The following is a 25270-nucleotide window of genomic DNA, read 5'->3' on the forward strand; positions in this document are numbered from 1 at the left end:
TAGACTATTCTCCAAGTTATGAGGACCCCACTCAAATGGAGGATCCGTTGCCAGTAGATTATCATAGGGGAGCAATTGGAGAAGAAATGGACGAGCATGACGCTTCATGCCCGTCTTAAGATTTCTCTTATGGAGTTGGCCTCCAGTAGAGAATTTCTTATATCACTTGCGCTGCAAACAAACTACTCTTTTCTTTCAAACTCTGGTGTTTATTTGATTAACCATAGGCATGGATGATTGTAAATTTAATATTTCAGATTTCATGATTGGATATTTAAACTTGATTTATTCTTTTCCTTGGATTATAATATATCATATACTTGTATGGGTTTGTCACTGAGCCTTGTTCCTGTAGTGTATCACCCCCATGAGTATTCGGTATGACCGGATCCGGCTGGGTGGGGTGTGGCAAAACATCCTCACGTTGCTATTTATTTGCAACTTTGAAAGTAAGTCAAAGAGTATGTTCACGCTTCCCAAAAAATCCTATTAACGCGTGGTTCAAGGTTAGAAATAACCCTACAGGTCCTATATCAAAAAGAGAAACAAAAGACCAACATTGCAAGGGGTGGTTATTAGAGGTGGTTTCATGGGGAAACCAAGGTAGGGGTTGGTCGCCCGTGGTGACCAGGCCAATCAAACACCCTACGGGTACAAAAGAATCGACTTGGATAGATAGAAGCTTCTAGATTGGGTTCTAAACTACTCCGAAATTACCTAGAAATTTTTGAAATAATACTAGAACATGATCTATCATAGTTTAGACATCAATCAAAGCAAAGGAACAATTCCTATATTAGGTCTTCTCCGAAATCGATCGGGAAGATTCACGGATAAGCCAGAGTGAATGGGGATTCATTCTAGAGTAAAGTGGATAGAAGAATTAGGTTGATATAATAGCTAGGAGCCTTCAACTTGATCTAGATATTAGAAGGAGTCAATCATAGAAGAGAATTAGAAAAAAGAAGATGAATACTAATCTTCAAGAAAGTAAATCGTCGTTCAAAAACTATTTCGGATGACTTCCACACTATCTTTCACCTTCACGAAGAGTTCTTTGACAAGCTCTGACATTCTCTAATGACTTTGGATCATAATGAAACGCTTTAGTACGAACACCCCTTAAATAGGGCTTCAGAAACTAAAATTCCAATTTTGCCCTTTTCTCTTGGAACCAAGCTAGCCATCAAGGACGACCAAGCCAATCAATCGGCCCCAGGAACTTAGTTCCAACAGTAGGATCAAAGGCCCAAAAAGCCCATGGCTCTGCCCGAGCTCCTACTCTACACTCCAAAAGGTTCTTACTTGATTTTTGGTACCTTCCTCATGTGTCATCTATGAACACTTGATTCATCTGCCAAATCCGTCAATGTTCAAGTTAGATCCCCTTCCAAACTTTGACAGAACTCCCAACTCAACATCATCTCCATCCACTTCCATTGGTTCGAACTCCAATCAAATGGTCTCTACCTGGATGGCCCACAATCGCCTTCTACCCGCTCTTCGGGTTCTTGGACCTACAATATCTATTTTTGGTTTAGTATCTTAGGGGATTTCATTGGCCTACTGGTGTATCATTCATGGTAGGGTTGCATATGTTGGAGGATGCACTCATGGGCGTCCAAAAGTCGATAACCATCCCCTATAAGGAGACATAAGAGGCATTTTCCCTATCATATGTGGATGCCACAGGGTTAGGGGGTGCTAATCCAACAATTGGTAGCCATCCGACGAGGATATAGAAACTCCTAGGTGGAGAAGGAAGGACACTTAACCAAAGGGCACTAGGCATGAGGTAAGGTGTCTAGATTACATGTAGTGTGTTACATTTATGACCTTGCATTGAGCTAGGATATCCCTGACATGCGTCAATGCTCTTACCAATGGTTGAGGTGAGAGAGTGTGGCCCTATAACCTCTACCATGGTCCGATTGGACTTGTATCCCATACCTCGGTCATGATGCCCAAAAGTCGGTTGGAAGTTGTGAAGGGTCTATGTGAGACTACCAAGAGGAATATGGTGGTCCTTGATGCGTGTCTACCAAGGTTAAGATTGGCATGGTTAGCTTACTAGTTGCATATTTATCACATCATTGCATCTTTACATATTCGCAGCTCATTATCCTAGTATATGTGAATTGTTTACCTTACTGAGTTTTGTAGAATTCACCATTGTGAATTCTTTGTTTTTCTTAGTATACAGGTACCGATGAAACCCCATTTTCATAACGATTCGCCCCTGAGGTGTACTGGATGTACTAGTGGAAATTAGCTGTGAATGCACGACATTTCCTATGGATGTTTGGACTGCTCTTATGGCACCTATCAATAGGGATAGAGTCCTGGTAGCTCATCGATGGGATTATAAGTTAGAAAATGGTACTATGATAGAGCATGTAACATGTTTGGAGAAGAAGATATATGAGACACTTGAAACCGATGGAGGCCTTAAGATTTTATTGTCCTTTCCTTTTGTTGTGGAATCCTTTTTAGTTGCTTTTGGGACGTGATATTTATTACACTCATTTATTATTGGACTCATTACTCTTTGCTCATGACTATGGTTTTGTGTGCATTATTTGTTATTGTGGTTGTAACTTGATCTTGGGACTATAGGTCACATCCATGGCTAGTTAGGACAGATCCAATACAGTCAGGTGGGGTGTCATAAGGTTGATAGGATGAATGAGGCAAGATATATATATATATATATATATAAGATGATTCATAGAAATATAAGATGATTCAAGTTCCTACAAAATGATAAAATAGTCAATAAGTTGATGGTGTTGCTTTAAACATAAATAAATTCACACTACATAATTCTATATTGATCTCTGAAAGTCTTCCATTACTTTGGTGATGGAAATTGAAAACCTCTCTCATTGATATTCTTATTCAAAAAAAAAAAAAAATCCATATTCAAAATCTTGTTAAGAAGTAAATCAACGATTATTTAGTATTGGTTTTTTTTTTTTTTTTTTTTTTTTTTTTGTTGTTGTTGTAGTTAAAGAAAATGATATTTTAGTTACAAACACAACTATATATCTTTAGAAATTCTAATCCACACGAGTGAATTGACACGTGTCAAAATTTTAAAACATGATCATGTTTTGTAGAAAATTAATAAAAATAAATTATATCCTCATTACCAATGTGGTAAGCATCCATCTGATTTTGGCTTGATCCTAACCCTAATTTTAGCTCTAGTCTTACTGTTAATTTGACCCCGGTCATGTACTAGATTTTTACCCTAATCTTCATATTATCATTGATATAGCTATAAGTTTTGATTTTGACCTTCAATCATTTTGATCATATTAGACTATGAGTTCACTTCTTATATTATTTTTAAGGTAATTTTTATTTTTGAAACTAAGTCATTTTTAGTTCCCAAAAGAAATTGACTTCTTTTTTGGGACTAAAGTGAGATAATATTTATAAATAATAAAAACTAGTATATAATAATTAATATCTAACAAATCTACACCCCAACTTCTCATCATGAATATTGACATCTTTCTTTTGCCTCCAATGTGATATTTCCAAAAAACTTATTAATTCTTCTCCATATGGGTGGAGGGTCCAGACTCAAATCAAGGCCAGGATCATGGCCAAAATCATGGGCCTAGATCAAGGTCAGGATTAGGGCCAAGATCAGGGCCAAGATCAGGGCAAGAATTAGGGCTAAAATCAGGGCCAGGATCATGGCCAAAATCATGGGCCTAGATTAGGGTAAGGATTAGGGCCAAGATCAGGGCCAAGATCAGGGCCATAATTAGGGCTAAAATCAAGGCCAAGATCAAGGCAGAATCAAGGCCAAGATTAGGGCCAGAATTAGGGCCAAAATTAAGGCCAAGACCAGGGGCCGGAATCGGGGCCAAGATTAGGGCAGAATCAAGGCCAAGATCAAGGTCAGAATCAGGGCCAAATCATGTCCAAAATCAAGGATGGGTTGGGCGAGCCAAAGAGTAATCCCAAGCCCGCCCTTGGCCCTAGTTCAGGGATAGAATATTTTGGCCCTAACCAGCCCTTAAGGCCACCAGGGCAAGTCAAGGCCGCCAGGGCCAAGCTTGCACCCCTAGTACAACCATTCATCTGTGGCACTATTTTGTTAACATGGCGCAATTATCATTCCATATCTATTCTAAAGAATCATCTACCAAAAATAAAAAGGAATCTATTCTAAAGAAACTCTTTTAATTTTTGTAGACCGATACTTTTTAATTAAGTTCAGATGCACTGCGATATTGGAAATTTAGGAAACGTATCCAAGTAACTAAACAAATTAATTCGGTTAACATTTACTTCCACCACAACTTCCTATTTCGATTTCATTAATTAGAGAATAAATGTGTAGTTAAGTTTTGAAATTAATCTTCCTTAATTTTTGGCATGAGCATCTCCATCCAATATAAATAGGAAACCATTCTTGGAGGTTCTCTCATCGAGAAAACCAGATCAACAGAACGCAAACCAAACTATCTCTGCAGATAACAACATCAATGGACGTAAGAACAATTGCAGTTTCTCTGCTTCTTCTTCTCTTAATTGCCCAAGTTTATAGCACTAGTGATGCTAACAGTCCTTCAGGTAACACAATCTCACTCATACAAAAATTAATAATAAATTGTGTATCTTGTTTTATTAAATTTTTAGCTCCTTGATCATTCATGTTTGTGTTAATTTTGGATCAGGAGAAGGAGGATTATTTGTACCAATTGAAACAATGCAAGAGAGAGGAAGGCAGTTGGCTTCACCACCATTTCGACAGTGTGCCCCATGCAAGGGACCAGGTCCTTGCGGCACCACCGGGAATTGTTGCTATGGCATTAATTGCGATCTCCCTGGCAAGCCCTTTGGCACGTGTGCCTTTCAACCCGTAGCTTGCAACTGTAACTCATGCAAGTGAAGCAACTAGGCTTCCTTTGGCATAATTTATGTTTATGATCTATTTATGAATAATCAATTATGATAATAAGTTACAAGTGGTAAACAAATTTTGTTTGATTATTAGTATACATAATGCAATATATACAAGAAATAGGTTCACTATCTGATGCGTCCAAAAATCGTTCAACCATCGGATTCCTGCAAAACAACATCAAATGTGGGCCCACTCGGCAGTTGGGAAGCCACCTCCAAAGGTTGAGTTAGTAGTTGGAACACCACAAAGCCCTGGCTAGTTGCAGAGCTTAATTAAGAGATAGAATAGAAGAAGAATGATTCAATTACCTCTCCTTTGTACCGATTGCTACATCATGTAGGGTTTACCTTTCATTCTCGACCATTGGATTAAACTTTGAGTCTTGTCTGTGACCGTATGATCTTAGGGTTTAACTTCTCTAATCCGTATTATTCCACATTCCTTCCTCGACACGATCATTTATCCCGATTTTGGTGGGATCATATCTCTTACCATAGCGGTGGGGTCTTCCAAAATGGTTAAGTTTCTTCATGCTCAAGAAACCTTTGGGTTAGCTATTCACTCCGGTCCTACCCTGGATGAATCGACCGACCATGGTTCGACTCGGCTAGTTTATAGTTATTATTTTTACTCATCATAAGTCCCCTAGACCATGTGGTTGAGCACTTAAGGTCGATCATGTGGTATGTTCCTCTTGAACATGAATTTGTTGGGAAGGAAATTGATCGGTCTTTTTCTCTTGAGCTTTCCAAAAATCGCATTGATTGGAAGGTTGTTGTGTCTTCTCGAACTGCCACGGCCAACCAATGATTTCTGAAGTTGTATTTTTCTTAAGTTCTCTTTTACTTAACTTTCCGAATGTCAATCACTTTCTCTGAGTGTTGGAGCCTTACTGGTCCCGATCCATTCACAATCACTTATTGTAGGAATTTTTCTAAATATTACATGCTTGAGTCAATGATGCCATTCCTCGTAAAATTTTGTAGTGTTGATACTTTGTGGGTCTTAATCGGTATATTACTGAAGCCCTCCTTAGAAAAATACACTTTGATTTTTCCAAATATTTCGTGGATCTTAGTTGGGATGTTCCCAAGGCTCTCCTTAGAAAAATATACTCTAATTTTTTGTGGGTCTTATTTTTCTGTGGCCCAATTTCCTAGGTCTTACTCGGGAAGCCTAGAGCCTTTAATGGGGTCCCATTCAAGAAATCTGAAGCCCTTTTTCTTAGGTCTCATTCGGGAAGCCCGAAGCCTTTATGGGGCCTTATTAGGAAATCCAAAGCCCTTTTTCTTAGGTCTTATTCGGAAAGCCCGAAGCCTTTATGGGGTCTTATTTGGGAAATCCAAAGCCCTTTTTCTTAGGTCTCATTCAGGAAGCCTGAAGCCTTTACTTAGAAAATTTCTGAAAATTTCTCTAAGCGTTCGAAGGTCTTATTTGGACATAGCCGATGCCTCATTAGAAGGACTCATTCGGTCATAACTGAAGGCTTTACTATCATCTTTATGATAATTCTCAACCGTAGTGAGTTCCTAACTGGTAGCAATATGGGGCCTTACTCGGAAAATCCGAGGCCCTGCGATCTTCTTGAATGATAACTCCCGAATGTAATAATCCCGATCATAATAAATTCTTGATCAAAGTAAATTCTTGATCGTGCGTAAATTCTCGAACATAATAAATTCTCGATTCACTTGATCGTTGTAAATTCTCGATCCACTCGATCATAGTAAATTCTCCATCCACTCAATTGTTGTAAATTCTTGATCCACTCGATCGTAGTAAATTCTCAATCCACTCGATTGTTGTAAATTCTCGATCCACTCAATCGTAGTCATGTTCACGTTCAACATGTTCACGTTCTCAGTCATAATATCGTTCAACTTCAACACGATCATGCAACCCACGATCTTAGTCATTTTCCCGCTTTCGAGGATGATCACAACCATGATCACGATACGACAATCAGTCTGTCGTATTCTTTCTCCTCGTCCCTATTCCTATCATGATCTCCAAGGTTTCTTTTTCTTTTTCATGTGTGCATGTACTTGATGAAAGCATAACCTCCAGTATGTTTACCACTTTGCCAATAATAACCCGAACCTTTTAAGATGTACAAATTCGCCATGAAGGATGCATCACCACCATTGCTAGGGTAGTGGAGAAACCGATGAATGTGGTTGATTGACCCATTGTTGAAAAGACATACCATCCCCTTACCAAGGATTTTTTTTTTTTAAATAGAAACTAATCATGATTCATGAAATAAAATAATACTAGAATATCTTCTGAAGCTAAGATTTTTATCCAGCTTGGAGTCAAAATTGAATTTTCAGTTGTACGATAATGCACACAGCAAATCAAATACCAGGAGGAAGGGTGCTGGTACTCCGAAGCTCTACCCATCAAGGGGAAAAAATATGACAAATCACATGTAGTAGCTTGAGAATAATAGACAAAAAGTATCATGCATCACTACCTTGTTTGCTCACCTTTGAGGTCTACAACATTAATTTGCCATACACAATGCACTGCCATATTGAAATTTGGATTGGAGGAAATCAAAATAAATGCTAACCGAAAGATGCTTCCCTTATGGGGCACAGTGCTCCAGTGAAACTAAATATGACTAACTTGAGAAGTATGATACTACCCATGCCCCTAAGAGATTTTATTGTGCTATCAAAATCATAATGATTCTTCTCGGATCTTGGATTTCAGATTTTGACCTTGGTCTCACCCAATTGTTGGATTGGATAATTTTAAAGTAACTAGAGTAAATAAGCAAACAAAATTATAATCAAATGATGTCAATTGAGAAGATGGTGCAGCAGCAGCATTTTTTTTTTATTGGACACAGTAAATAAATTGCATAATGAACAAAACAATTGCTTGGAATTTAAGTGTCAAAAGTTGACTTTACCTCTTAACCTTCCATGTTGCTTATTTGCTTGTTGCAGAAATAAACTCTCAGCTACCGCTCTGCTTCTATTAACTGGTTAACAAAGATTGGCGGTGATGATGGTGATGGTGATGGCCTTAGCTGTAGATTATGGGGAACATTGGATCTTCCTGTCACATCTGGGTACATTTGCTCTCCAACACATTCAATCTATGGAGGAAGAAAAAGCTCTGCAGTTCACTTTGATTGCCATCGTAATTGCCACCGGAAGGGTTGAGTTTGACTTGGACTATCATGGTTGAGATGAATTCCAAAGCATCATGAGCGTCGTCGGGGAGATGAACATACGAATGCCATTGGAACATAAGAATGTCATTCGAAGGCTGGAATTCCGTACAATAACAAGACCAGCAAAGATATATTGAAACCAAAAACTCCAAAAATTGAGAAACAACACGCGGACAAAAAACTACTGCCGGACAGAGCTTCTCTAACTCCTTCGATTCATCAATGACTTCATATGATCTCAGCAATTGATATTGGAAAGGGAAAGTTTCTTGCCAAGCATGGTGGGTGTGTCATCAAGCAACTGAGAAATGTCACAGCCATTAACAAAGTAGTAAGTGCATGACTGAAGCAGCACTTCTGGGTTCCCTTTAATGCAAATTTTTCTTTGTCGCTTCTCTCATGACAGGTTCTGCTTCTGGGCATGTCTCAGAATAAAAACCTTGCCTCAGTTCTCTTGTAACTAACTGATTAATTGTATTTTCTTAACATGTGAACTGAATTTATCATGAGAAGCATGACTAAAGAAATAACCAGAAGATCTATGCATGAAAATAGATATGACATACAAAGGATGAAACACTTTCTTCTCAAGAGGGGGTCCACTTGAGATCCCTACAATTGAGATCCCCAAAACCCAAAACACTGGATCAGCAGCTCTTGCCTAAACTTCAGGTTTAGTCAGCACAAGCAAGGATGACTTAATTATTCTATTTTTTTTTTTTTTGGTAAACACTTTCATTAAGGCTGGGCAAAGGCCGAGGCTGAAGATTGCAGCCAATGAGTGGTAAGAGGCCATACTGTCGAGCCCGCAATCGACAGGGCATTCCTTGCTTGGGCATGAGCAATTACATTGTTCAACCTAGAGATAACATCAAACCGACATTCAATGAAAGCGGTATGGAGATGTCGAATATCCGTAATGATAGGATCCAAGCACAATGGAATCCCACCCAACGGAGTATTAACAAACCTAATGAGCTCAGCACAATTCGATTGAAAGACTACACGATCAATGTACTCTCCAATTGCATCCAGCATAGCCGATCGTAGTGCTAACGCTTCACCCACTATGGCAGATTCAAAATGAGCTCTTGTGGATATTGCTTTCACCATGACTCCAGCAGCATTGTAAAAAACAAAGCCCAAGCCCATACTGTAAAACCCAGCCCTAACCTTGACCCGGAAACCTTGTTATTTGTAGGTCCAGTGACCTGAAGTAAAGTAAGAAGTCAGCTTTGGGCCATCCCAGTGGAGGACTTGGTGTCTGGCTTTGAATCTATGAGAGTTGATGATGAGGTTCTATTTATGGAAACTGAATCTTGATGAAGATCGGATTAGTTGATGGACTTGGAGTGCTCTCTATCATGGTTTGAAGGCATTTCTACCTATTAGGTAAGTCACTTGGTGTGTGAACAAAACCCCTTTAGGATTGGATTTGATCTGGGTCTTCAATTCCCTGTTTTGGAATTGCTGTCTTCATTGGTCAACTAATTGGTCGACTTGACCAGTCGACTGATTGGTCGACTGGACCAGTCGACCAATCCACTTGACCAATGAGTGCTGTCTTTGGCAATTAGGTCTTGTTTGCTCTATTTAAGTCCAATCTCGAGTCTACTTCGTATTTTCTGCCTCCAAACTCTTTGGAACGAACCAAAGACCTCTGCAAGTCATCTCCCTTGCATCCTTGGTGATTTTCTTGACGGATCTTCGTCAAAACTCTTCCTTTTGCATCAAAGGTATGTCTACACTCTCTTCTTCTCCTCCATCTCTGTTTTTCTTTCCTTTTTGAGTTGAGACAGTAGAGGAGATGCTGCATTCTCTGTTGCAAACATCTCTGGACTTGTCTCTCATGATCTTCCTAAGGATTAATGGCTAAAACAATGATCTTAACCATGATCATTGCAAGCTTTTGAAGGAATCATGATCAAACCATGATCTAGTCTTTGTTTATCTTTTGATTTGAATTCTGATCTCCTTGGATCTACTATATTGATCATGTTAGTAGTCAATTGCTGTGTTTTCTTTTCATAATCCATGATCTATCAATCTCTAGTTGTTTCTCTTCTACCATACCATGTTTTCTTCATGAATCATGATAGTTACATATATGGTAGGTTTTGTTTCCTTATTTAGATTTATGCTCTTAGGTCTATTTTCTTGAAGATCTAAGTATGCTTTTCATGATACCTTTACCTGAATCAATGATTCATTCTCCTATTGTTCTTGTCTTTGATTTCTATCTTGAATTCTTCAAGATCCATGATTGATCTAATTATGGTAACTTTTTGTTTCCTAATTTGGATCTTGATGACTTGAGTTGATTAGTGTTTTAAGATCCCCTATATGTTAGGATACTACTAATGTAGTTTACCCCTTGATTAGTACCCTTTTGAACCACCAAATTCGGATTTTATATCTCAAAACTCTGATTTTATAGGCTACTGTCTGCATTGGTCGACTGATTGGTCGACTGGACCAGTCGACCAATCCACTCGACCAATGAGTACAGCAACTCCAGAATTGGTCTGTTGTGGATGTTTTGGTATCTTTTCTGTTAGGGATCTTTCCTAATATGTTGTATGCACTTGTTTAGGACCTTCTTCTCAAGTTTGTCAAGATCTTACTTGATTTCTTAGGATTCCTTTGCAAGTTATAAAAGGTAAGGATGGTTACTTCTTTAACAACATAAATTGCATATCTTAGTTTCTATATTTGAATCTTGTTAATTTATTTTTTAATTAGATTCTTATAATGTTATACTACTGTGGTACTGTCTTGATATCAGTAGCATTACTTATTTATATTGAATTGACTCATGTATGATTTACTTACCAGTTATATATAAGTTAATTGTAATTATTGATTTCTTTCCATATATGAAGTTACCATATATGTGATGATATGAATTGATGCTTGTGTATGCTTAAGTATGGTTTGGAAAGGAGAGGTGTCCTTTTGACACTTCTGTCCTTGGACAACTACGGGAATATTATGGGATGTTTCCTGAGATGCCCTCTGGACACCTTCCTAAACTGTTGGATGACATATTTAGGATTGTCTAGTAGTGTTTGGCTAGGATGTCCCGTTATGTCAGACCCTAATCGGAGGGGTATTGAGACCGAACGACCCGTGGTAGCAATGGGGATTCATGGGCGCTCAAGACCGGTAACCAACCCGTGAGAGGACAGGAATCACATTGTGGGGGCCATTTATTGGTAGGGTTGCATATGGATAGACTTGGGCTCACGGGCGCTTAAGACCGGTAACCAACCCGTGAGAGGACGTGAGAGCTTCCCGTTTACCATATGTGGATGACCAGTAGGGTTGATGAGTCCATAGTCAGGGACTATGAGGACTCTAGTGTGAAGGATACCGGAAAGGATCGTCAGGGACGAGGAATGGACGTATCTCGGATCGACTTGATGTAACTAAGTAGAAGACTTGCATTTGGCTAGGCTTTACCCTGACATGCGCCGGTACTTAGACCAATGGTGATGTGAGAGAGTGGTGACCTATACCCCCAGCCATGGAATGTCCCGAGGGATGCCGGACCCATTACCAACTGATGATGAGTGAATGAGACTTTCCTAAAGAAGTACGGTGCTATGACTTAAAGCATGTCTGCCAATAGAAACCAGCATATGTAGAGTTAGATTCATACATTCATTGTTTGTCTCATACCATATTGCATTTATGTTTGTTCCCAAATCCTGCCATTTATGTTATTATGGATTTAACTGCCTTACTGAGTTTCTTTGAAACTCATTCCTTTATTGTACAATGTTTGTTAGACTATTCTATAGGTACTGAATATCATGACGGCCCCTATGAAGAAGCGCAAGGAGAAGAGGCATATCTCCAGGAAAGTGATTGCGGTTACAACCATTACACTGAAGATCCCGCGAGTGGTTATGCTCCGTACGATGCTTAGTCCGACCATAGAGTGGAAGCGCCCTTGTGCCGTTTATGAGATTTATACTTATAGGGATGTTGTCTATAAAGTTGAGAACAATTTAGTTACCCATTGTACCTACTACTGGGATTAGATTTTGTCTTGCTTATTCTCTTTTAGAACTACTTTTCCGCTGGTTGTAGAGTGGGATTTCGCCTCACTTTACTTATCTGTTTTAGACACTGATTTTATCTAGTACTCTGATTTATATATGATTCATTCTTTCCTTATTTGGATCTATGGTTTATCTTCCGCACTTTTATTATTATTGTTCATGATTATGTTATCGTTTATGTGGGAGGTTGATTACTCGATACCTGATCTTCGGGTTGTGGATCACACTCTCGGGTATGCCAGATAGGGTACCGGCTGGGAGGATGTGACAGATTGGTATCAGAGCCCAAGGTTCGAGGAAATCCTAACCACAAAAGACAATAACTCGAACATTCCCGAGTCATTGATCTGAAATGACTCCTCTACTCTTAGGAGTGAATAATAGAACACTTGGATTAGAAACTTAACCTATGAAGCATAACAGAACATTTCCGAATAACATACCATAATTATACTTAAACAACTGTCACTAATGCAAATAAAAGAAAGGTGCATAATATACAATAATTAAGTGAAACAAAATGAACTTCATTAATTTCAAAAGCTTTTACAACGATTACATCTGAAATGCATAAATGAAAATCCTAGGGTACAGTCTATCTAGGTGATCTTCTCTCGATCTCTCGTATGCTCGAACTCCTCCGCTAGCTGAGTCACCCGATGCTCTATCCTATCCTGTCGTGACTCCATCCTCTCATACATCTGCTCCTGTCTGACCTCCATCCTCTCTAGCATGGAAGTCATCGATCTCATCTGTGCCCCAAGATCGGAAGTCTTTGGAACTGCATGAGAGGGGCCACCTGCCTCGAAATGCGATGAAGGAAACTCGTGATGCACTGGCCCAGCCTCGTGCATCTCTGTATCATCTCCGGCCCGATCATCACTATCGGGACCGATATCCTCTCCTCCATCCTCCTCCGATCCTCATCCTCGACTCCTCATCATCCTCACCCTCCGGACCGGGAGATCTCTCGACGCTGCTGCAGTCTCATCCGACGAATGGTCCGAGTCCCGATAGAGTATCCCCGTGGAACCGGTGTCCACCGGTGTATCCTCGAAACTCACCCCGAAATGTCTCGAAGATCAAGGTCAGTAGCCTCCCATAGCAAAAGTTCCGCATGCTAGGCCGCAGAACCAAGTCCAGCATGACCTGCTGAATGATGTAGGAGAGATCGATCTCGAAGCCCATGTAGATGCGGTAGATGACTAAGGCCTCCATCACTGTGACCCAATGGTGATGTCCGGCCTTTGGCATAATGTTTCGGCCGACTATGCGACCGATAATCCGTGCAGAATCCGTCATCCGTCCGCTGGTCCACGGAGTGAAGCATCGACGACTATCCCATAGCGTAGAGCATATCTCGCGTAGCTCGTATGGCATTAGATGGCTGTCCAGATCTACTCCTGCAGGTATCCACACACATTGTTGTGGATAGTAAGGAACCTGCAAGATCTCAGCCAGTGCTCGGGTGGAAAAGCGAATCTGAGTCCGAAAGACCCTGCTCCTTAGGACAAGTCTAAGTGGATGTCCTTGACCTCGAGCCTCCTCTGTGTAGGTTAGGTTGCTGAAGAACAACCTCACTAGCTCCGGGTATACCGGTAGATCCTCAGTGAAGAGATGAGTCCACTGCAACGTGTCGAATCTCTGCCAAATCCTAAAGACTCTGAGAAGTGGACGTGGTGAATCCAGTGGTCAAGGAGGTGGTGAAATACCTCAGGGAGGTGGTGAAATACCTCATGGACGTGGTGAGATACCTAATGTTGATCAGGGTACCCATGAGATACCCGGTGCCCCGAATGTTGGAAGCTTCCGTGATATTGCCAATATTATGGGCAATATGATGCAGCGACAAGCAGCTCGGTTCAACCGGATGTTGGTGGGTTTCATGACTCTCGCATAATGAGACTCGAACTGGTGCTAATGTGAATCCTCATGCCGCGCCTCTGAATGCGGGAGGTTTTAGCTGGAACTCCTCATACTTGCTTGATGGAGAGTTTTTCGAAGATGCAAGTACCCACTTTCACTGGAGTTACCAAGGACCCCTTGTTTCCTAACAAGTGGCTTCGTGAGTTGGAGAAGGCTTTCCGACATCCGCAATGCTCGGAAGCTCGAAGATTCTGTTCTGTTGAACAGAAGTTGCAACAAGAAGTGCGATGCATGGTGGATCTCCACTCGGCCTATTTTGGAAGGTTTGCATGCCGGGAGTTGTAACTTGGGAGTTGTTCAAAGAGGCTTTTTGTATGAATTATTTCCCCGAGGCGGTGAAGGATGCGAAGGAAGCTGAGTTTATGGTTCTCACACAAGGATCTTTGTCTGTGTTGGAGTACCAACAGAAGTTTGAGGAGCTTCATTTCTTTGCTCCAGATTCTCTCGAAGGTCGATCTCGCCAAAGCGAAGAAGTTCTTCAAAGGACTGCGCCCGCCATTAAAGCTTACCTCACAGTCCAGCCTATAGTGAGCTATGCTCAAGTGGTGCGAGAACTCGAAGAAATTGGAAGAAACGAGAGAAGGAAAGTGCACGTGTGCAAAAGCCCGGCAGCCAAGGAACCCTGGTTTGGTGGATCATAATGATCGGCGTTTTGTGAGACCTACACCCTACCCCACTCCTACCTTTCAGCCTAAGAGTGTAGGTCAGAACTCGGGTTTTCAGCAGCCCGGCTAGTTTAGACAGTATGGCGGAAACCGACCACCAGTGAGTGCAAGTGCTAGGCCTTTTGTTCAGAAGCCCTCTGTTGCGCCTACCCAGTTGGACCTAGCAATCTGTTTGCTTCTACCGCAAGCAAGCTGGTCATTTCGCTCGTGCCTGTCCGAAGCGGCTGTCCAGCAGACTCGCTCCGGTGGTGAAGAGTGCTCCTGCTCCTCCCACCGGTAGAGTTTTCAGTATTTCCCAGGTCTTTGAGCGGGATCCAAGCCATGAAGTGATTACAGGTACATTGTTAGTTGCTTCTATTTCTGCATTTGTCTTATTTGATACGGGTGCATCTCATTCGTTCATGTCATCTCGCATTCATCAAGAAGACCGACCTAATCCCGAGAAGTTGTCTAGTTGTTTATTGATTAGTACACCTCTGGTCTGTTGTGAAACTAGATAAGGGGTTATCTAAATGTCTTGTGTTGATTGGTGAGAAGAACTTGGAAGCCAATTTTGTAATTCTTGATATGAAGGACTTCGATGTTATTTTGGGAATTGATTGGTTAACAGCCCACAAAGCTGTGTTTCTTTGTTCCTCAAAGAAGATTCAGTTCCATATTTGTGGAAGTCCGGTCTTAGAATTTCATGGTGAGAAGAGAAGGGTTTGTAAGAAGGTGTTGTCTGACTTGATGCAAGTCTATGCCCTAGTGGATGATGCTTCATCTGAAGGCAAGGGTAAAATGGAGAAAAGAGTCGATGAAGTCAGGGTTGTCTGCGACTTTGTTGATGTCTTCCCTGATGATCTATCGGGAGTGCCTCCAGACAGGGATGTCGAGTTTTCTATTGATCTCGTCCCTGGTGCCGCTCCGGTATCTAAAGCTCCGTATAGGATGGCTCCTACCGAGTTGAAAGAGTTGCAAAATCAGTTGAATGAGCTCATTGATAGAGGTTTCGTACAACCTAGTGTATCACCTTGGGGAGCTCCGGTCTTGTTTGTCAAGAAGAAAGACGGTAGTATGCGCTTGTGCATCGACTACCGTGAGTTGAATAAGCTGACTATCAAGAATAGATACCCGCTGCCCAGAATAGATGATCTCTTCGATCAGTTAAAGGGTGCAGTTGTGTTCTCAAAGATTGACTTAAGGTCCGGATATCACCAATTGAAAGTGAAGTCTAGTGATATCTTCAAGACAGCTTTCCGAACACGGTATGGTCACTACGAGTTTAGGGTCATGCCCTTCGGATTGACCAATGCTCCTGCGGTGTTCATGGACCTCATGAACCGAGTATTTCACGATGTGCTTGATAAGTTTGTGATTGTATTCATCGACGACATCTTGATCTATTCGAAGAGCGAAGAAGAGCATGCGAGTCATCTAAGTTTCACTTTGCAAAGGTTGCGAGAAAAGAAGTTGTACGCTAAGTTTAGCAAGTGTGATTTCTGGCTTAAGAGAGTAGTATTCCTTGGCCATGTGGTTTCAGCCGAAGGTATTCGTGTCGATCCTGAAAAAGTTCAAGCTGTGGCTGATTGGGAAAGACCGAAGTCGGTAACGGAAATAAGAAGTTTTCTTGGATTGGCAGGTTACTACAGAAGGTTTATTGAGAACTTTTATCGGTTGGCTGCTCCTATGACTAAGTTGACCAGGAAAGAAGAAAAGTTTGTTTGGTCCGACGCTTTGTGAGAAGAATTTCCAAGAGTTGAAAGATAGATTGACAAGTGCCCCGGTTTTGACTATACCCGATAGTTCCGGTGGTATGACAGTTTATACCGATGCGTCAAAGATTGGATTGGGTTGCGTACTGATGCGACATGGCAAGGTCATAGCCTATGCTTCTCGGCAATTGAAAGATTATGAGCGGAATTACCCCACTCACGATCTAGAACTTGCCGTTGTTGTCTTTGCTTTGAAGATTTGGAGACATTACCTCTACGGTGAGAAGATTGCCATTTTCACGGATCATAAGAGTTTGAAATACTTCTTTACCCAAAAGGAGTTGAACATGAGACAAAGGAGATGGTTGGAACTAGTCTCTGATTATGATTGTGATATTCAGTATCACCCTGGGAAGGCAAACGTTGTTGCTGATGCTCTTAGTAGGAAGAACCAGAAGAAGACTTTGGATTTGAATGCTTTGAGTTTACCATTGTGGTCTTCTATTGAGAGTTTTGATTTGGAAATTGTCCCTGAGAATTCTGATTTTATTCTTTCGCCATGATGGCAAGATCTAGTCTTAGAGATAAAATTGTTGCTCACAGAGTTCGACCAAGAACTTTTGATCAAAGTTGAGAAGATTTCTTCGAATCCTGAGTCGGACCCCGACTTTGGTATATCCATGGATGGTGCTTTATTGTTTAGAGGAAGACTGTGCGTGCCTACAAACGAGGAAATTAAAAAGGAAATATTGAAGGAAGCACACCAGTCAATCTTTACTATACACCCAGGAAGCACCAAGATGTACAAGGACTTGAAGGAACATTTCTGGTGGATTGGTCTGAAGGCTGATGTTGATGATTTTGTTGCCAAGTGTGAGACTTGCCAACGTGTGAAAGCCGTTCGACAACCCCCATCTGGATTACTTCAACCTCTTCCTATTCCTAGTTGGAAGTGGGAGGATATCTCTATGGACTTTGTGACTAGCTTGCCTCGGACAAGTAAAGGCAATGACACTGTGTGGGTGATTGTTGATAGGTTGACCAAATCAGCCCACTTCATTCCTATGAAGATCACTCATACTCTGGATAAGCTAGCAAGGCTTTACGTGGATAATGTGGTTCGCCTGCATGGTGTGCCATTGAGTATTGTTTCTGATCGTGATCCTAGGTTCACCTCAAGGTTTTGGAATAGTTTGCAGAAGGCCTTGGGAACCCAATTGAACTTGAGTACAGCTCATCATCCACGGTCGATGGACAATCCGAGCGGACAATTCAGACATTGGAAGACATGCTCGGATCTTGTGTGGTGGATATGGGTGGTAATTGGGATGAACACCTAGCTTTGGTTGAGTTTGCCTATAACAACGGTTATCAAGCAACAATAGGCATGGCTCCATTCAAGGCTTTGTATGGCAGTACTTGTAGGACACCTTTGTATTGGACTGAGACAGGTGAAAGAAAAGTCTTAGGTGCTGAGATGATTGAAGCTACGAGTGCTATGGTAGATATGATAAGAGAAAGGATTAAGTCGCCAGTCAAGACAGAAATCTTATGCTGATAAGAGAAGGACCGATTTGGAATTTCAAGTTGGAGAGAAAGTTTTTCTGAAGGTTTCACCAATGAAGGGTGTGATGAGATTCAATGTTAAGGGAAAGCTTATCCCTCGTTTCATTGGACCTTTCGAGATTTTGGAAAAGGTTGGACCTGTTGCGTATCGATTAGCATTACCTCCGCCTCTTGCTGGTGTTCACAATGTGTTTCATATTTCGATGCTCCGGAAATACATAGAGAATTCGGAACACATTTTGCAGCAAGCACCTGAAGGACTTAGTGCTGATTTGACCTACGATGAAGAACCGGCCGAAATCTTGGATAAGAAGGACAAGCAGCTGCGGAATCGCACCATCCCTTTGGTGAAGATTCGGTGGAAGAACCATACCCCTGAAGAAGCTTCTTGGGAGAAGGAAGAAGACATGAAGGAGAAGTTTCCTTACCTCTTTGGAAGCACAGGAACGCTTTCAATTTCGAGGACGAAATTTCTTTAAGGGGGGGAGAATGTAAAACCTAGCCCTAACCTTGACCCGGAAACCTTGTTATTTGTAGGTCCAGTGACCCGAAGTAAAGTAAGAAGTCAGCTTTGGGCCATCCCAGTGGAGGACTTGGTGTCTGGCTTTGAATCTATGAGAGTTGATGATGAGGTTCTATTTATGGAAACTGAATCTTGATGAAGATCGGATTAGTTGATGGACTTGGAGTGCTCTCTATCATGGTTTGAAGGCATTTCTACCTATTAGGTAAGTCACTTGGTGTGTGTACAAAACCCCTTTAGGATTGGATTTGATCTGGGTCTTCAATTCCCTGTTTTGGAATTGCTGTCTGCATTGGTCGACTGATTGGTCGACTGGACCAGTCGACCAATCCACTCGACCAATGAGTGTTGTCTTTGGCAATTAGGTCTTGTTTGCTCTATTTAAGTCCAATCTCGAGTCTACTTCGTATTTTCTGCCTCCAAACTCTTTGGAACGAACCAAAGACCTCTGCAAGTCATCTCCCTTGCATCCTTGGTGATTTTCTTGACGGATCTTCGTCAAAACTCTTCCTTTTGCATCAAAGGTATGTCTACACTCTCTTCTTCTCCTCCATCTCTGTTTTTCTTTCCTTTTTGAGTTGAGATAGTAGAGAAGATGCTGCATTCTCTGTTGCAAACATCTCTGGACTTGTCTCTCATGATCTTCCTAAGGATTAATGGCTAAAACAATGATCTTAACCATGATCATTGCAAGCTTTTGAAGGAATCATGATCATACCATGATCTAGTCTTTGTTTATCTTTTGATTTGAATTCTGATCTCCTTGGATCTACTATATTGATCATGTTAGTAGTCAATTGCTGTGTTTTCTTTTCATAATCCATGATCTATCAATCTCTAGTTGTTTCTCTTCTACCATACCATGTTTTCTTCATGAATCATGATAGTTACATATATGGTAGGTTTTGTTTCCTTATTTAGATTTATGCTCTTAGGTCTATTTTCTTGAAGATCTAAGTATGCTTTTCATGATACCTTTACCTGAATCAATGATTCATTCTCCTATTGTTCTTGTCTTTGATTTCTATCTTGAATTCTTCAAGATCCATGATTGATCTAATTATGGTAACTTTTTGTTTCCTAATTTGGATCTTGATGACTTGAGTTGATTAGTGTTTTGAGATCCCCTATATGTTAGGATACTACTAATGTAGTTTACCCCTTGATTAGTACCCTTTTGAACCACCAAATTCGGATTTTATATCTCAAAACTCTGATTGTATAGGCTACTGTCTGCATTGGTCGATCGATTGGTCGACTGGACCAGATCGACCAATCCACTCGACCAATGAGTACAGCAACTCCAGAATTGGTCTGTTGTGGATGTTTTGGTATCTTTTCTGTTAGGGATCTTTCCTAATATGTTGTATGCACTTGTTTAGGACCTTCTTCTCAAGTTTGTCAAGATCTTACTTGATTTCTTAGGATTCCTTTGCAAGTTATAAAAGTTAAGGATGGTTACTTCTTTAACAACATAAATTGCATATCTTAGTTTCTATATTTGAATCTTGTTAATTTATTTTTTAATTAGATTCTTATAATGTTATACTACTGTGGTCTTGTCTTGATATCGGTAGCATTACTTATTTATATTGAATTGACTCATGTATGATTTACTTACCAGTTATATATAAGTTAATTGTAATTATTGATTTCTTTCCATATATGAAGTTACCATATAAATGATGATATGAATTGATGCTTGTGTATGCTTAAGTATGGTTTGGAAAGGAGAGGTGTCCTTTTGACACTTCTGTCCTTGGACAACTACGGGAATATTATGGGATGTTTCCGGAGATGCCCTCTGGACACCTTCCTAAACTGTTGGATGACATATTTAGGACTGTCTAGTAGTGTTTGGCTAGGATGTCCCGTTATGTCAGACCCTAATCGGAGGGGTATTGAGACCGAACGACCCGTGGTAGCAATGGGGATTCATGGGCGCTCAAGACCGGTAACCAACCCGTGAGAGGACAGGAATCACATTGTGGGGGCCATTTATTGGTAGGGTTGCATATGGATAGACTTGGGCTCACGGGCGCTTAAGACCGGTAACCAACCCGTGAGAGGACGTGAGAGCTTCCCGTTTACCATATGTGGATGACCAGTAGGGTTGATGAGTCCGTAGTCAGGGACTATGAGGACTCTAGTGTGAAGGATACCGGAAAGGATCGTCAGGGACGAGGAATGGACGTATCTGGATCCGACTTGATGTAACTAAGTAGAAGACTTGCATTTGGCTAGGCTTTACCCTGACATGCGCCGGTACTTAGACCAATGGTGATGTGAGAGAGTGGTGACCTATACCCCCAGCCATGGAATGTCCCGAGGGATGCCGGACCCATTACCAACTGATGATGAGTGAATGAGACTTTCCTAAAGAAGTACGGTGCTATGACTTAAAGCATGTCCGCTAATAGAGACCAGCATATGTAGAGTTAGATTCATACATTCATTGTTTGTCTCATACCATATTGCATTTATGTTTGTTCGAAATCCTGCCATTTATGTTATTATGGATTTAATCGCCTTTACCGAGTTTCTTTGAAACTCATTCCTTTATTGTACAATGTTTGTTAGACTATTCTACAGGTACTGAATATCATGACGGCCCCTATGAAGAAGCGCAAGGAGAAGAGGCATATCTCCAGGAAAGTGATTGCGGTTACAACCATTACACTGAAGATCCCGCGAGTGGTTATGCTCCGTACGATGCTTAGTCCGACCATAGAGTGGAAGCGCCCTTGTGCCGTTTATGAGATTTATATTTATAGGGATGTTGTCTATAAAGTTGAGAACAATTTAGTTACCCATTGTACCTGCTACTGGGATTAGATTCTGTCTTGCTTATTCTCTTTTAGAACTACTTTTCCGCTGGTTGTAGAGTGGGATTTCGCCTCACTTTACTTATCTGTTTTAGACACTGATTTTATCTAGTACTCTGATTTATATATGATTCATTCTTTCCTTATTTGGATCTATGGTTTATCTTCCGCACTTTTATTATTATTGTTCATGATTATGTTATCGTTTATGTGGGAGGTTGATTACTCGATACCTGATCTTCGGGCTGTGAATCACACTCTCGGGTATGCCAGATAGGGTACCGGCTGGGAGGATGTGACACATACGACGCTGAGCTAGAAGAAAGGAAGCATCACTTTGTATCAAATAACAGCCCATAGGAATAGGATGAGAAGAGACAGCCTCCACTTGCTGAGATACATTAGATCTTTGCACAGGTGTCCTACTGATTTCAGTCTCTTTCATTTTCCAAAATTGATGATGCAGCTCAAGTGCTCTAGAAACCACCTCCGTTGGAGATATTTTTCCAAAGCTGAAGATAAAGTCATTTCTGGCAAGCCATATCTTCCAGCAAATAAAGAAAAAAAAGACTTAGTACCTGTCTTGCTTCCAATTTCTCTCGAGGAAGAACTAGTTTCACTACCTCTAACCACTCTGGCAGCTGAAGAGGTTGATTTTCTGGGAGTTTGTAAGTGAAGGGGCTAGCAAACCATACCTGACGTGCGAAAGAACAGTTCAGAAATATATGGGATGTTGATTCAGTATTATGACACCCTCTGGGACATGTATACTCATCAAACATATTTCGCCTTTGCAAATTTTCACCACTAGCTAGACCTTCAGCACAAGCACGCCACAACAGATGTCTGATTTTTGGTAAAGTATGGGCTTTCCATATCAGATTCCAAGTGTTACTGGGAATGGATTTCCACCTTAGTACATGTGATGTAGTAGTTTGTGCTGTTGCCTCTTGATCCATGCAATTAGTCAGGGCATGGTAGGTAGATTTAACAGAGAAGCATCCTGTTGTTGCAGCCCCCCAGACTAGTATATCATCAATGGGGAAGAGTCCAAGTTGGATACGTCTCACATCTGCCGCACCTGTAGGGTGGAAATATGTAGTTAACAGATCTTCTTTCCAACATCTAGTGTGTTCCTCAATGAGATCAGCCACCCAAAACAGGGAACATTCACCCTGTTTCCCATATCTAAGTTTACCTCCATTCTTATTAAACAGCCATCAATCCTCCCAGATCCTGATATTGTACCTCCATTCTTATTAAACAGCCATCGATCCTCCCAGATCCTGATAATGGAGCCTTTTCCCACTTTCCATCTCAAATTTTCTTCGAGGATATGTTTGCCTTCTATCAGACTTCTCCATGCCCAACTTGGATTGTAACCAACCTGTGCTTTTAAAAAATTAGTGGCTGGGAAGTATATACTTTTGGTGAACTGAGCCCATAAAGAAGTTGAGTCTATCCATAATCGATATGCTACCTGTAAAACCCAGCCCTAACCTTGACCCGGAAACCTTGTTATTTGTAGGTCCAGTGACCCGAAGTAAAGTAAGAAGTCAGCTTTGGGCCATCCCAGTAGAGGACTTGGTGTCTGGCATTGAATCCATGAAAGTTGATGATGAAGTTCTATTTATGGAAACTGAATCCTGATGAAGATCTGATTAGTTGATGGACTTGGAGTGCTCTCTATCTTGGTTTGAAGGCATTTCTACCTATTAGGTAAGTCACTTGACTTGTGTGCAAAACCCCTTTAGGATTGGATTTGATCCTGGGCCTTCAATTCCTGTTTTGGACTTGTTTGTCGGCATTGGTCGATTGATTGGTCGATTTGGGGGCCGATCGCGATTGGTCGATTGGGCCGATCGACCAATCCACTCGACCAATGAGTGCTGTCTTTGGCAATTAGGTTGTTCTTGCTCTATTTAAGTCCAATCTCGAGTCCACTTCGTATTTGCTGCCTCCAAACTCTCTGGAACGAACCAAAGACCTCTGCAAGTCATCTCTCTTGCATCCTTAGTGTTTTCTTGACGGATCTTCGTCGAAACTCTTCTTTTTGCATCAAAAGGTATGTCTACTCTCTCTTCTTCTCCTCCATCTTTGTTTTTCTTTCCTTTTTGAGTTGAGACAGAGAAGAGATGCTGCATTCTCTGTTGCAAACATCTCTGAACATGTTCTCATGATCATCCTAAGGATTTGAGGCTAGAACAATGATCTTAACCATGATCATTGCAAGCCTTTGAAGGAATCATGATCAAACCATGATCTAATCTTGTTAAACTTCTTATTTGAATTCTGATCTCTTCGGATCTTCTATATTGATCATATTAGTAGTTAATTACTGTGTTTTCCTTCCATGATCCATAATCTATAAATTTCTAGTTGTTCTCTTCTACCATACTATGTGTTCTTCATGATGCATGGTAGTTACATATATGGTAGGTTTTATTTCCTTATTTAGATTTATGCTTCTAAGCCTTGTTCCTTGAAGATCTAAGTATGTTTTCATGATACCTTTACCTGAAGCAATGATCCATCCTCCTATTGTTCTTGTCTTTGTTTTCTATTTCAAATTCATCAAGATCCATGGTTGATCTAATTATGGTAACTTTTTGTTTCCTAATTTGGATCTTGATATCTTGATTTGATTGGTGTTTTGCGGTCCCCTATATGTTAGAATACTACTGATGTAGTTTACCCCTTGATTAGTACCCTTTTGAACCACCAAATTCGAATTTCATATCTTAAAACTCTGTTTTTTTAGGCTCTTTATCTGCATTGGTCGATTGATTGGTCGATTGGGACATCGACCAATCCACTCGACCAATGAGTACAAGCAACTCCGAATTGGTCGTGTTGGATGTTTTGGTATCTTTTTCTGTTAGGGATCTTTCCTAATATGTTGTATATACTTGTTTAGGACCTTCTTCTCAAGTTTGCCAAGATCTTACTTGATTTCTTAGGATTCCTTTGCGAGTTATAAAAGGTAAGGATGGTTATTTCCCTAATTACATAGATAGCATGAATCTAGTTTCTATATCTGAATATCATAGATATGATTCCTAAATTAGATTCTTACAATGATATACTACTGTTGCATAACTTTGATTACAGTAGCATTACTTATTCATATTGAATTGACTCATGTATGATTTACTTACCAATTGTATACAAGTGATTGTAATTATTGATTTCTTTCCATATATGAAGTTACCATATATGTGATGATATGAATTGATGCATGTGTATGCTTAAGTATGGTTTGGAAAGGAGAGGTGTCCTTTTGACACTTCTGTCCTTGGACTACTACGGGAATATTATGGGATGTTTCCGGAGATGCCCTCTAGACACCTTCCTAAACTGTTGGATGACATATTTAGGACTGTCTAGTAGTGTTTGGCTAGGATGTCCTGTTATGTCAGACCCTAATCGGAGGGGTATTGAGACCGAACGACCCGTGGTAGCAATGGGGATTCATGGGCGCTCAAGACCGGTAACCAACCCGTGAGAGGACAGGAATCACATTGTGGAGGCCATTTATTGGTAGGGTTGCATATGGTTAGACTTGGGCTCACGGGCGCTTAAGACCGGTAACCAACCCGTGAGAGGACGTGAGAGCTTCCCGTTTACCATATGTGGATGATCAATAGGGTTGATGAGTCCGTAGTCAGGGACTATGAGGACTCTAGTGTGAAGGATACCGGAAAGGATCGTCGGGGACGAGGAATGGAAGTATCTCGGATCTGACTTGATGTAACTAAGTAGAAGACTTGCATTTGGCTAGGTTTTACCACGACATGCGCCGCAGTACTTATACCAAATGGTTGTGAGAGAGTGTGTTGACTTAACCCCCTGCCATGGTTTGTCCTGAGGGATGAAGGACCCATTACCAA

General features: G+C 40.9%; 1 protein-coding gene across 1 annotated transcript; it reads left to right on the plus strand.

Annotated features, from left to right (window-relative positions):
* Positions 1-16615: 16615 nt before the first annotated feature.
* LOC149018834 (uncharacterized) lies at positions 16616-18511 on the plus strand. The gene is made up of 2 exons (XM_089153985.1): positions 16616-16630; positions 18002-18511. The coding sequence occupies exons 1-2, from the start codon at positions 16616-16618 to the stop codon at positions 18509-18511; spliced, it is 525 nt and encodes a 174-aa protein (XP_089010111.1).
* The last annotated feature ends 6759 nt before the right edge of the window (positions 18512-25270 follow it).

Source organism: Hakea prostrata, chromosome 4 (genome assembly GCF_041222555.1).
Source record: "Hakea prostrata isolate BN-2017 chromosome 4, UWA_Hpros_2, whole genome shotgun sequence".
Classification (NCBI taxonomy): domain Eukaryota; kingdom Viridiplantae; phylum Streptophyta; class Magnoliopsida; order Proteales; family Proteaceae; genus Hakea; species Hakea prostrata.